General features: G+C 30.0%; 2 protein-coding genes across 2 annotated transcripts; one reads left to right on the top strand and one right to left on the bottom strand.

Moving 5' to 3' along the window:
- The first annotated feature begins 2,885 nt into the window (after positions 1 to 2,885).
- On the top strand, positions 2,886 to 4,328 carry LOC111635002. The gene is made up of 6 exons (XM_023379844.1): positions 2,886 to 2,958; positions 3,223 to 3,284; positions 3,417 to 3,491; positions 3,984 to 4,019; positions 4,144 to 4,191; positions 4,314 to 4,328. The coding sequence occupies exons 1-6, from the start codon at positions 2,886 to 2,888 to the stop codon at positions 4,326 to 4,328; spliced, it is 309 nt and encodes a 102-aa protein (XP_023235612.1).
- A 1,664-nt stretch (positions 4,329 to 5,992) lies between these two features.
- Positions 5,993 to 8,576, bottom strand: LOC111635004 (crustacean hyperglycemic hormone-like). Its single transcript, XM_023379847.1, has 2 exons — positions 8,381 to 8,576; positions 5,993 to 6,199 (listed from the first exon to the last, which is right to left on the bottom strand). The coding sequence occupies exons 1-2, from the start codon at positions 8,530 to 8,532 to the stop codon at positions 6,091 to 6,093; spliced, it is 261 nt and encodes an 86-aa protein (XP_023235615.1). The 5' UTR covers positions 8,533 to 8,576; the 3' UTR covers positions 5,993 to 6,090.
- Between the last annotated feature and the right edge of the window lie 5,351 nt (positions 8,577 to 13,927).

Here is a 13,927-nt window from a genome sequence, read left to right as displayed (position 1 = left end):
GATTGGGCTATAATTAGCAGATTGAGATTTGTAGCGCTCTAGGCTGCTACATTTGGGCAAATTATTGCTTTTAGAACCTTCAAAAAAATTTGGGCTACATTTTGAGGAATCCTGCTTTACTTTTTATAAAATCTATCTGGAAACCTATGAGATTGTTACTGAACACGTGCTTCTTTCCTGCAGTTTATTTATATTGTTATTGTGACAGCAGGACGTCACAATAACTACGACGTCAGGACTGATACCACTCTGCCTTAAGAGACACAGAAATCGTGATGGCCGTTAAGTAGCCGAGGAGGTCGGTTCCTTGCTAGTTGGAGAGGTCGACGTCGAGGATATCCGGCGAATAGGTAGTTCGGAGGACTTCTGGTCCGTAGAGCGTTAGATATCTCGGACGTCAAGAGGATCGATGTGAATCACTTGATAATAGATTGGTAGGATGAAAGTTCAGATAGCTGGCTGTTTGGTCCAAGGCGGTCGATCTAGGCGGTGATCAGCAGGATGGGTGATGTATCCGAGTTCCGGGAGAGAAAAGAAGAAAAAGAAGAGTGATAAACTCTGAAGATGACGAACTGCCTTGTCTTCATCGATTTTTCTGTTTTATTTGTCTTCCTCCCATTTTCTTCTCATGCCCATCTTTGGGTGTTAAGTTCTACGTCTAATAGACATTTTGGTCGTTAGGTTCCTGGTGACACATTCAGAAAATGTGTCACCTTTGAAAGGAAGTGAATCCAATCACATCCTTTAATCTTTATTAAGCGTTGGGAAAAAATATAAAAACTATCTTCGGTTGTGAAAAGCGATAAACAAGTAAACAAATTTAAAAAAATGGCCACTTACATTAGAGTTAGGTAGACGTAAAATAAGCTTCCCAAGGAACCAAATTCTTACTGACATCCGGATTTTCTTATTTGAATTGGGAACATAATTAGGCAAGGGATACAATATACTAACTACACTTGGACATCGGATACTAAGTTCACTGAGGATACAGACAGAAAGAAGGAAGTTACTCCTCAAAAACAAAATGCTAAGGTACGAGTGACGTACTGCGATTGGAAGAAGATAGAACTCCATAGAAGTAGTCGAAGGAATGTCTAATTTCAGACTGTTGTCCCAGAACATTACTCGTNAAATAAAAAATCTTACATAACGTCATATATTGCCTGCAATTTTCGAAGTTCTTATTCTATTCTATTTTATTTCTTATCTCGTTGTTTAGCTATGGTGGTGGAGTGATACACGCTAGAGATTCAGCACTTCGGTTTCTTATTATAGGATGTACAGTACTATACCATAAGTTTCACGTATAGGTATTCCTCGTACAGTACAACACGGCATTTCTACAACACGGTTTCGCTGTAACACGGTTCGAAAATTGAGGAAATCTCCTGTAAAACACGGTTTCGGTCTAACATGGTTCGAGAATTTATGAAATATTTTCGAACAATTCTGTATTCGAACACAAATTCTGAAAAAAAAAATCGCTGGGTACTCGACTGAACAAACACGAAAAAGAATATTATACTTTTTTAACTTTTGGAACCTAACGTCATGTTTTGTATTAATATTTTGTTTCGTATAGCACGAATTCGCATAACACGACACTTTTTCGGAACCTAACTACAGTTGATCCCCTATAACACTGTCGATAATTCCGTGTTATATGAATTCCATGTTGTATGAGTTACTTAGATTTTACAAATACGTGTGCCGGGCTGTGGACGGATCACGTATTTGTAAAATATAAGTGACTCGTACAACATGGAAATCATATAACACGGAATTATCGACAGTGTTATGGGGGGTCAACTGTACAGTGTTATATGGGGGATACCCGTAGAGCTTTTAATTTGTAAGCCGATTTGTACGCCAGATAATGCGACAAGACAGGATTTATACTCTAGTATCTTATAAAAAAAAAGAAACTGGCAGAGGCTTATTGTGTTCAGAGTATTTGAACGCCAGGCTTGGCTATTCGACGTGATCAAAGTTAATATGAACAACTGACGTAATTTGACAAAGGCTGCGTTATTGAGCTGAAGGAAGGAGGATGGCATTTATTTTACTTTAGTTATTTCATACGTTTTTCTATTATATATTCTACATAAAGTTTTATTTTTCATTATGTATGACTATTATAAAATGGCAAAAAAAACTTAATTTTAAGAGTAGAGATGGGTTTTATAAAAAATTGTGTCTAATAACGAATAAAATCATCATTATGTCCGACCTACTGGAGATACACACGACCTCCTTTATCTTCTTTATCCTTTCAATTTTTTAAAACATATAATAAACTACATAAATTTAAGAAATTTTCTGTTAAAAAAAGTAATAGAAAAGCAGCTGTTTCATTATATCAACCGGAAGGTTTAAAACGTTGTATTAAAAGTTTACACAAACTCAGCTGCATAATTAAACTATTCTTTCGATTATGCTATTTAAAACTATAAAATAGATTAAACTAAAAAATTTTACAATCTTTATGTTGAAAATTTCTTTAAATAATTAAAAAAATATATTTTTTTTAATTAAAATTTTTGAGTTAAAAATAAGACTGTATAAAAATTATACAGTTTTTCGACATAATTATTAAATTCTATAGTGTCAAGAAGTCTACAGTACTGTATATTTTATAATTATACGATTTATACTATATTCCTATCCATTATCTATTATAATAATTATGTAATAATAATAGAAAAGAATGGCATCTATGTAGAAAACCAGAAATTTTGTACCACGTGCAAAAATTGTAGAGCTTCGTTCGCTTACAAATTCGTGACATACCACAGTACAAAAGGAATCTGTTTAAATAGATGACGTAGATCTTTAAGTTTTCGGTATAAATTCACCTTTTAGAGTATAGTATTCACTGAAAAATGAAAAGGAATAATTTGTGGAGAGTGTTCTCGCTTCTTAATACATTCATAATAATTTGTAGCGAAGAAATTCGTAATATACTTTTAAGTTTTTATTTATAAAAATTAAGAAAAATTAATTAATTGTTTTAATATTTAAAATAAATTTTAAAAATTTAATATTATTTATATAAAAATTAATTAATGTTAATTATATTTCTATTGTTAAATTTATGTTACGCAATTATAAAACACATAAAATTTTAATATAGAAATTCATAAATTAGGATGCTTTAAGTATTTTCTATTATGATTATTTTTCAACAATTACATAATTAAATTTAATTATTTTAATAAGAGAAAGATGAAACTGAGAAAGGTTTAAATTGTATACGTGAAGCACTTTTCGAAAAATTTATTGTAAGTATATTTACTTCATTAATAATAATACTGTAATAATAACATATAAACAGCTAAATATATATTTTATAGAATAATGTAGAATTATATAAATTATATTAAGTTAATAAACAAAAATTATACATTGAATAGTTCTCTAACGAAGTGGAAAATTGTTGCGAGAAAGCCGTGAAAGAAAACAATGAAATTGAGACTTCTTTCCATGAAGTAAGCGCACATATTTACTACTTTTATTATTAATTAATTAATTATAATTACGATATAAAGCTTGAATATTATAAATTATTTGTAAAGAAAATTATGACGAATTTTTAGCGTTATTTCATATATATTTAGTTAATAATAATTGATACTATTTCTTCCATATTTATAGAAATACATTAGAAACTGGATTACCCAAATTTGATGGGACCAGAAGTGTTTCAGATAGTTTAGAAACTCTTTTCTGTGTTTTGGGTTAATCAGGCACTATGCATTTAAAGTTTCATGTACAATAGTTAATGTTATTACTTCGAATTTAAAGTAATTTACTAAAAAATCGAACGTAATGTAATATATAGGCCTATACCAAAAATTTTATGACCTAATTAAGACGTTACAATCGACAGATAACGTAGTATTTACAAATATTATAATTCTTTTCTTATTATAAATGATTTAAGAATATTAAATTCAAAATTAATTTTATAAATTTTTTAGAAAGTATCTGAAGAATTGCATATGGTATTTGGAAAGGTAATAAACATTTTAAAAACTTAAATATTTTTTCTAATTTGAAATTTATTATAATTATATATATTGTACTATACATATATATATTTATATAAATTCTATTTATGACTTTTTTCAATATAACTAGAACGTAGAACCTTGTTTAAAATATAACATGAATATAAGCGAATTCTGGGTAAGTTATTTTTATTCATTTTCCTATAAGAAAGTAAGTAAATTAACATTTTATTGTATAAATTTTAAATATTAATTAATTAATCTAGTGAATAATTTAATATCTTTTTAATATTTACCAAGATGTCAATGTTATGATTAACTTGAATTTTTTATAGATTGATAACAAATGTTCGAATATAATGTTTGAGGTATTGTTTTATTATTAACATTTTATTTAATATACCTTTTGTTTATATAAACTAATATTTTTATTTTGGTTCAATCTAAAACTTTTGTTAATTTTTTTAATTAAAAATTTAACAATTTAATTACATGAAATAAAATTTTCAGTCTCCTGAAAATTGCAAAACCTGGACGAAACATGTAATTGTATGTATGAATTGAACTATATTTTATAAAATATTTAATGTGTTTGTTACACATGTGTGTAATGTTATATATTTATTTTTAAAATAAATGTTTATAGTATTATATAAATACAAAACTTATAATTTGTTGTTAATTTTTATTATGTTGTTTTTAATTATAATTTACAGAATTGTCTCGCCACAATGTGTAGCAGAGTTAAAGAAAACGTCAAAGGAAAAGAAAAATATAAAGTGCAGTTTGCTAATGATTTTTATAAATGGATCACTTCTAAATGAAGTTTTATACTAGAAAATCTGTGGATCATTCAATCGAATTCCACTGTGTACAAGCAATATTTACTAATTGTCTTATTACTGATATTTCTTATGATTTCTTCATATAATATAAAGTATCAATATCATAGAATTGCCTAAGAAATGATGTATCTTTTGTTTGCTTTTAATAGCCTATATTATGTCTGTATCATTGTATACAGTATTTACAAATCTATCATGATAATATTATAAATTATGCGTGTTATAAATGTGTAAAGGAATTAATAAAAAAAATAGTGACTAGTATAGATTATTAGTAATAAATAAGTATAAAAATAAAATAAATACAGCCTACGATAATATTTATTATAAATTCAATAATTATATAAATTAAAATTAACAATAAAATAGTATATAAAAACAATCATTTTAAAAACAAACTGAAAGAAATATTTAAGGTAATTTAAACTAAATAAAGACAGTTTTGTGTACATAATACGTAATACTGTATAATGGAAGTGGTCATTATTTTTCTGGATGTTATATATAACAGAGAGAAAGTAAAACAAAAAAAACCCCTCAAAACAATCTTTAAATTTTTGAAGTAAGCACACCTTAAAACATCGAGAAATACAAAAAATTTCAGGGAATTTTTCTGCATGTATGGATGTTTGTGGATATACAGAAAAAGGTTTTTTTCATTCAACTTGAAGCTTAATAACTCATGTGTCTTTTGTCGAAAATTTCTGAATTTATGCGGGGAGTTTTGGGTATTAGGTGGATTAATGCTATTAAATTTTGATGGTTAAAGATCGAATGGATGGTGAGATAGAGTGGAGTCGCGTGTAGCATCTCCTGTAGAGTCGGACTTCATGAAGATTTTATTCATTATTAGCATTTAAATTTTGAAAACTTATCTCTATCTTCAAAATGAAGCTTTTTGTCATTTTATAATATTTAATAATATTAAACGTTTTTATAATAAAATACAATAAGAGATGGCACTGCTACCCAATTTTAAATGTTTTTTTCCGAGAAATTTACGTAATTGTTTGCTGGATTTTTTTATTTTTTGCATTCTTATTAATTTTTAAATTTTGTAGTATTCGTAGTGTTTAAAAATTTTCGTTTGAAATTTTAAAATATCCAATTACAATAGAAAGTATACACAATTCGTCAAGACAATTTTTTATATGTTTAATAACAATTGTATGGCATCAAAAATACAAGTTAAAGAATAGGTTACAAGTATTCCTTTAATTGACAATGGAAAATTAACTAGATATAAGCTTTACTCTATTTCTATTTGCTTCTTTTTCACTCTCTGTTAACTGTAGAGCAATCATGCACTTTTCGAAATAATCGGTTGTAAAACAGTTTTCTCTGAAAATTAAAAGAACAAAATTTTCAATTATTTCGTTTTTAACTTTAAAATACTTTATGATTTTACAAATTTTTACGCTGTATTTTATTATTTAAAATATTTCTTACTGTTTTGATTATTCTACCATTAATTAGAGTAATTTCGAAAAATTTTAACCGGAAATAAATATAAAAATTTAATACACGTGGTACAAAAATTAATTAATTGTTTCGATTTTGCTGTTTTCTTTTCTTTATTATCTTCAGCTTGCAACCTGAAACCCATTACCAGCAAATCAATGGATGGAAAGCGAAGCAGAAACAATCAGCAGACACCAGATGATCAGAAGAAGATAAAAGGCAAAGAACAGTTGGGTCAAAGAAAACAATAAAAGGAAAAGCAAGGAAAACGAAGAACAGAAAAGAAATTAAGAAGAGAAGAAATCGAAACGAAGGAGTGCAGAAGTAAAAGAGGCGTTCTGGCCTTGAATTGATGCCCGTTTTCAGAGACATTATAGACTAACCAGTTACTTAAACCCATTTATTGTAAATTGTTTGTTTATCTAAATACAGTATTAGGGGAACCCAGAGAGGAATGGGAAAGACGATTTACATATGAAATATGAGAGGTGAGGGAATTGATTCGCTCCCTGTCCTACACTCAGACTGCGACAATACGTCAGTGTGAATACTTGGTTATCGTGATTCACTTTGTCGTTGACCAATAAAACCTTGCTTCGTAATTTTTTTGATGAAATTACAAGTGTATCAACATTAAAACAATGAAAGTATATGGTATGTTTTATAATTTAACAAAATTTATATAGTCTAGTTTATTAAAGATTTGTTTGTTGTATTTTTAGAATGAAATAACGCAAAAAGTAATCATAAACTTTTTTCTCTACTTGATTTTTAGAAGCATGTGCTTTGGGACACAACGGGTGGGGCACAATGGGACGGGGAAGAAAAAGGTAAAGGAAAAGAAAAAACAACAAAGTCTAGTAAAAAAGAAGAACAAGGGGACGATTACTCGGGAGGAAAAGATGATACGACTTGCCTTTACTGCACCGAGGCTAACTCACAGTCGATTGAGGGTTAATGTTTATGTGTCGCATGCAAAAAATGGGCTTATATGTCTTGTGCGGGTTTTGACAGCGACGATGACGATTCCGTGCTGGTTTGTGAGTTTTGTAAGCAACAAGGCTATTTTTACTAATATTTGAGCACTAATCTCATTTCCCATTCTGCCCCGAGTGCGGGGCGGAACGGGATGTGGGCAAGCTTTTTTTTAATGATTTATTTTTCATACAAAATTATTGATTTTTAAAATTCTAATTTAAATAATTATGTGCCAAATATAATAAATAAAGGATATAATGTAATATTTTTGTTAGTTTTCTTTTACTGTTGACATAATTTTAACTTCTTCGTTAGCTACCCCATTCCGCCTCATGTTCCCCTAAATGTTTGTTACATTGCTGAACTGGTTTCTTTCAAAACTCTTTTTGCTCTGTGGACACTGAGACGGGACCCAAACTCATTTTGGGTTAAATCGTGGACCACGATGAGTTGGCCGGGTGATGAAGGATGGACCCAAAATGAGAGACGAATTTCGTTTCTCATTTTGATGTCATTCGTGAGAAACGAGAGATAAGTGACCAGAATACGGACCCAGATCTCTAGAGCGGTAGGCTGCATCCGTTGAACTGCTTACAGACAACGTCACACTACACTCAACACTCAATTGCTGCCTTTGACTAACATGGGATATGGAAACTACGGAGATTTCCTAATGAAAGCAATATATCTAATGTACCACGATCAAAATGATTCGAACGATGTTGGCACCTTACATCAGACAACCTGCACTAATTTACGACTAACAATTTCAGACCTTTTTGAAACATGTAAAAACGAACGTTCGAAAGGGAGCAGATTCGATTTTGCTAAACTGGAAGATTAAATCAAACATATCTTCTTTAATTTATTTTACGTGCATTGTTCATTTTGTAACAGCACAGCTTGCAGAATAAAATCATTTTTATATTCCGAATTTTTAGTTAACACACTCTTATGTTACATTTAATTTTATGAATTTATTTAGCAAATGTGTCGAATATCTTAATGTTTATATCATTTAGAATATGATTTTAAGTCATTTACAATTTTATATCTATTTTAATTACAGTTTATTATATTTACCTGCAACCAATTTCTATATCGATAGCCAAGTACAGTCGATAACAATCGTAACATAGATTAATAAGCCAATAAAATGTAGCACGATCTCTTTGTCCGTAACAGCCTAAAGCACTCATAAGTTCACTTTTAGCGAATTTAAACGAATGTAGCATCAAGCAAAATACGACTAAACATACGATGAGAGGTTTGTGCTGTATACGAAACATCGTTTTCTGCAGAAATAAAAAAAATTAATTAGAATACACTTAAAACTAATATTAGGCATAATAATAAGGGTTCGGACATCGCCAGGTTAAGAAAATCCACGTTCGTAGATTAAGATGAGAGTCATGTTCGAAAATTTCCAGTCATTTGGTCCATCAGTTCGTCACAGCACTGGCCCAAATGTAGGCTACTGGATCAGAAACACATCAACCATCTCTGTCATACACTATAGACAACAAACACCAACTCAGCCAACGTGCTAAGTGACAGCAACTGATTACCAACTTCAGCCACTGATCACCAAGATCGGAAACGCCAACGCATCGGGTGGACAGAAGAAATAACATTACAAAACTCCAAACAGCCATAAGAGCATACATATAGACATTACATGACCAATTCGTACAAAAATATCCACATCTCACTGTTCTAGACTAAAGGATTGTTGGTCAGAAATGAGAAATTAAACGCAACAATCTTATTCTGCGAATAATGCTTCAACATATGAAAGACCAAGTTGTACAACAGACACGTTAACACAAAACACTAGATCATAAGGAAGATCAACAGTAGTCACTCGTGAAAACATATCCAGCATAACATGTACCCATGGCCTGTTCAAAGCCTGTTCTTAGCTCGTCGATCCCATTGTTTGGAGTCTGTCAAGGCAGTTTCATGATAACGACGATAGGGACACTGTTACAGGCCACGGAANTAAAATGGTTCTTGTTTGGGTAACTATGTTAAATTTTCAATTGGTTATTAATATGCCTCAAAACCACAAAAGCAGTCACGCTAAAGTTATTTGTGGTCGTTATGATAAGTTTTTTTTTGAGGCATATTAATAGCCAATTAAAAATTTAAAATACTAGTGACAATATAGATACAGAATTAATTAGCACAAATACACAACCGGTCATCTATCTAACAGCTTTTAGTTGAAAAATTTTTGAATTGAAATAACATGACTTGTACCAGAAGTTCCTATATAGTTAATCCGGGCCTATCACCTGTAAGGTTTTCGTATCTCTCTCGTCTTTCATCTTTTTAACTCCGTTCTCAAGAATGAGGAAAGACAGACGGACGACAGTGGAACTTATAGGTCTACAATTTTTTTTCAAATTTTAGCAGAATAATAAAGAAACGTTAATAGTTTTATGGAAATTGACAAACATATTATTTTCATATAAAGAACGTGATTTTTACATGAAAATAATATACTTTATAATGAGAACGTGAGAACCCGGAATTCGACGAAAAAAAATGCACGATGTCGTCATATCTATTTAGATGAGTGTTGTCCTTTACTACCTGAGAACATCTCGATTTAAATTTTCTCGACGGCGAAAACCCGGCTGTTTCACCCTCCGGCTGTTCTTTACACTTTTAATATCGTAATTAAGGCCAAAGAAGGCAGTCGTAGTCAGTTTCTCCCAGATGCAACAAGTCGCCACCCTGCCCCATAACGGAAGTCGCCGTCAATTCTTTGACCGATACCGTTAACTATGTGCCTCCAAAACGGATATACGATCGACTCTGACCCGGAAAATTATCCAGAACTCTTCTTATGTACCAATCTTCTCGTTTATTCAATCTCTCCTGCAGGTTTACAAACGGATTCTTCAACCTTCAGATATTTATCTTCACGCGAATCACATGTAAACTCTCTCGCAAAAAGCGACAGTATCTGTACATAGTTTAGTTCGTTATATTATTACTCCCTAACGAAAATGCATACTATGTATTCTCCTTTACAAATAAACGGTTATTAGTTGTTAACCTGGCCTCCGAGTGGATTCACTTCCGACGCGACGTCTCTCCGACGTCCTCCACGCCGTCTCTCAGATCTCCATCCCGAATCCGATCGCTTGCATGACTTACACAGTATAAAGAAGTCTACAGTACTATATGATTTATACTACAGGGTGAATCATGTTACATAAAACAATAAATATCTCGAAAACAAAGTGTTTCAGAGGGAAATGTTTAAAATAACATTTGTTTGTATTGAAGAGAGAAAGGAAACAAGAGTAAGTATTTTTTTATTTTGACCGTGTGTTTGATATATCAAAGGTCAACTTGTTATTTTCAAGTGAAATCTATATTTTTTTTTAGTGGAATTTGATTCTATGCGAAACAACAAATAACTCTTATCTAAAACAATTTTCTGTTTATCGCTTAGTTTTCATATTTCACAAAATTTCTCTTTTTAAAGTGAAAGACAATTTTTTTATTGCCAAAATATACAAAAATCAATTGTAATGAAGAAATTAATATAACAAGTGTTCGTAAAGATGGCTTCAACATCGATACATTATTCACATGCTGCTAGACAAGCGTTACATAAATGTTACAATGTTTGTTGGATAGGACGTGTTGGCCCAGTATCTTTGGCCTGTTTGATTACCTGATTTAATACCACTTGTTTATTTTATGGGTGACATCTTAATGGAAGTGTATACCAAGATGTACAGTACCTACCACCTCAGAAAATATGCAGGAAAGAATATGAAATGTTTGCAGGAAACACGTTTAACTTGTCACCAATCTTTTCTTGAAAGTATCGAATATGTACTTTAAAAAAATGTTTTTTTTTTTTACACTTTCTGTATAAATTAAACTTTAGGATCTGGCATTCACACAAAAATAAAAAGAAAAAAAAATGTTTTTCATTTATAAAATTAAGAAAAATTAAAGACTTCTTTAAATACTTGAAATAAATATGAAACATTTATTTTCATTTATAGAAAAATTAATTAATTGGGATACAATTTGAAAAAATACACTATAAATTTACACTATTGTCCGTCCGTCTATCTTTCCTTAATATCAAGAACAGAGTTTATTGATATTAAGGATGGTGATCTTCAAGATAATGTATGGAAATTGTAGTTACAGGAGGCTCCGATTAATTATATACAAACTTCCAGATTTTACTGACTCTATTGTTAAAGGAAAAGTATGATGTACAGGGGCATGACAGTTCTAATTTGAGGTGGAAAGCATATATTTTAAATTAAATAAATTAAAAATATGATCAAAAATTGCAGTTCAGCATTGTGACGATGTCACAATAAATATTTGCTCTTGTTAATTCTATTTATATGTTAAATTTATAAAGCACAATTATAAAACAGATAAGAAATTCTCATTGAAATTTCGAAACAATTATTTTATACATATTTACTTTATTTATAGTAATACATAAGTTATAGAATTATATAAATATAGAATTATATAAATTATAGTTAAGTTGATAAACAAAAATTATACATTGAATAGTTTTGTAACGAAGTACAAAATTGTTGCGAGAAAATCATGGAAGAAAGCAATGAAAGTTGAGACATCTTTCCCTGAAGTAAGCAACTATATTTAAAATATATATAATTAAATTATTATAGTAAAACGTTTAATACTAAGTAGTTAATTACAATTAACATAAAAGAGTTCAATATTATGAATTATTTCGTGAAGAAAATCACGACGGATTTTTTGCTTTATTTTATCTCCCGTTTAACACGGTAGTTGGGTTCTGGAAAAAAGTGTTATGTTGTGAAAATTCATGTTATACGAAACAAAGGACTAGCACAAAACATAGAATTTCGTTCCAAAAATTAACAAATGTATAGATACATTAATTTCTTCTTTATTAAGAAAAATACCTTTATTAAAATAATCAGTAATTAACTAACAATAACAATCAAAAGTATTGTGATTGTTAGTTAATTAGTGATTTTCTTTTTGGTAAAATAATGCCATCTCTTAAGCTTTCTTGATGACCTTGATCAGAAGTATCTTGATTTTTCTCTACATTTTTTCAGAAAATCTGATATTTTTATTTGCTTGAATTTGCCTAACTTTTATTACATGGAGCCATGCATTTCTGAAGTTCTCTCTTAATCGATTTTTCTTTTAGAAGAAAGTAGAGGTAGGCCTCCTACAACGCGGCAGATACGTTCCTTGAAAATACCGCGTTGTGGAAAATCGCGTTATAGGAGACACCAACTTAATACAAAAACTGGGATTCCGTTCTAAAAAGAGAAAAACTTGGCGTTTGAATGGCGTTTTTTGAATTTTTCAAACCAGCCATTGCTAGCCACGAATTTAACACTGGTTTCATCAGCTGACGACTGTCCCATTTGTTTTAAATAATCAAATATTTTTAAGGCTTTGTGTTTAAGTGCAGTTTTATTTAAAGGCAACCGTTTCTTGTTCATATCTTCTACCCATAATATTAGCGCTTGTTCTATTTTTTCCATTATAAGTGCTCTCGGACGAGCAACATTTTTCGCAAGAATAGATGATCCGGATGCGACCAAATTTCTGATCTTTTCTCCCGATTGCTTAATCGACCGAATAGTCGACTCATTTAAAATTAAAATGTCTACCAGTATTGGCTATCCGCTCTTGATATTTAATTCGATCCAAAATTTATATCTTTGTTTGAAGAGTTATAAATTTCCTTTTTAACGACGGTCCTTTCTTTTCATTCGGCATTGTTATGGCTAAAATTTTTTCAATCAGTTTTGTGGACAGTAAAAATCGCAAAAAATAACTTCCTTTCACTATGTTGTTAAAAATATACACCCAATAGAAGTTTATNCAATATTAGTAAACTTTGAAAATCACATTTTTAGTTGTTTTATATAGTTACAGAGTAGTTTAGAAACCATTTCTGAAATAAATCAGCAGTTATCCAAGCTTATTTCTTTGAATTTATTTAATTTTTCTATCATATAATCAAAAACATTACAAATATCATGAAGTACATTGATTAATAAACTATGTGAATTATCAGCAATATATTTTTGATCTAGTTTTTGATATTTTAAAACATAACACCAGTAAAGATGATTTTTGAAATCACGAATGAAATCTTCTTTTAGTATTTGATAACGGGAAACTAAATCCCAATGTAGATAATCTTTTAGCTCACATAAAGTGTCATTTTTTAATCGTTGGTATTATAAAACTATTCTCATAGCTAATTTATGTATATATTTCGTAACAAATTTATCCGGAAGAATTTGAAATTTGGCTATCTTATTCCTATTGAGATATTTTGAAAAATTATTTCCGAATTCTTCATCTAATACTTGAAATTAAATCCCATTTTGCGTGTCTAATATGTTTTTCAAGAAAGAAGTAGAAAATATATAATTTTTCCATATTAATTCCCAGTTTAAATTATTTGCGAATTTATGAATGAACTTGTGGTTTAAGTCAGTTCTTTGACTTATAACATCCCACTTAACGTAATTTTTGAAACGTCGAATAGTATCTTCGCTTATTGGTAAACTTGATAATTTTTTCCGGTTAACCGATATGTGTTTGTATTGTATA

Source organism: Centruroides sculpturatus, unplaced genomic scaffold (genome assembly GCF_000671375.1).
Source record: "Centruroides sculpturatus isolate CEXI.00-Female unplaced genomic scaffold, Cexi_2.0 scaffold929, whole genome shotgun sequence".
Lineage (NCBI taxonomy): Eukaryota > Metazoa > Arthropoda > Arachnida > Scorpiones > Buthidae > Centruroides > Centruroides sculpturatus.
This window is presented reverse-complemented; position numbering and strand designations above follow the sequence as displayed.

What these genes read in the sequence shown, in the direction of transcription:
- LOC111635002 (XM_023379844.1), top strand. Translation starts at nt 2,886, where the DNA reads ATGAAAAGGAATAATTTGTGGAGAGTGTTCTCGCTTCTTAATACATTC. An exon ending in AATTTGTAGCGAAGAAATTC is followed by an intron (nt 2,959 to 3,222) that starts GTAATATACTTT and finishes TATTTTAATAAG; the next exon opens with AGAAAGATGAAACTGAGAAA. An exon ending in CACTTTTCGAAAAATTTATT is followed by an intron (nt 3,285 to 3,416) that starts GTAAGTATATTT and finishes TACATTGAATAG; the next exon opens with TTCTCTAACGAAGTGGAAAA.
- LOC111635004 (XM_023379847.1), bottom strand. Translation starts at nt 8,532, where the DNA reads ATGCTACATTCGTTTAAATTCGCTAAAAGTGAACTTATGAGTGCTTTA. An exon ending in GATATAGAAATTGGTTGCAG is followed by an intron (nt 6,200 to 8,380) that starts GTAAATATAATA and finishes TTTAATTTTCAG; the next exon opens with AGAAAACTGTTTTACAACCG.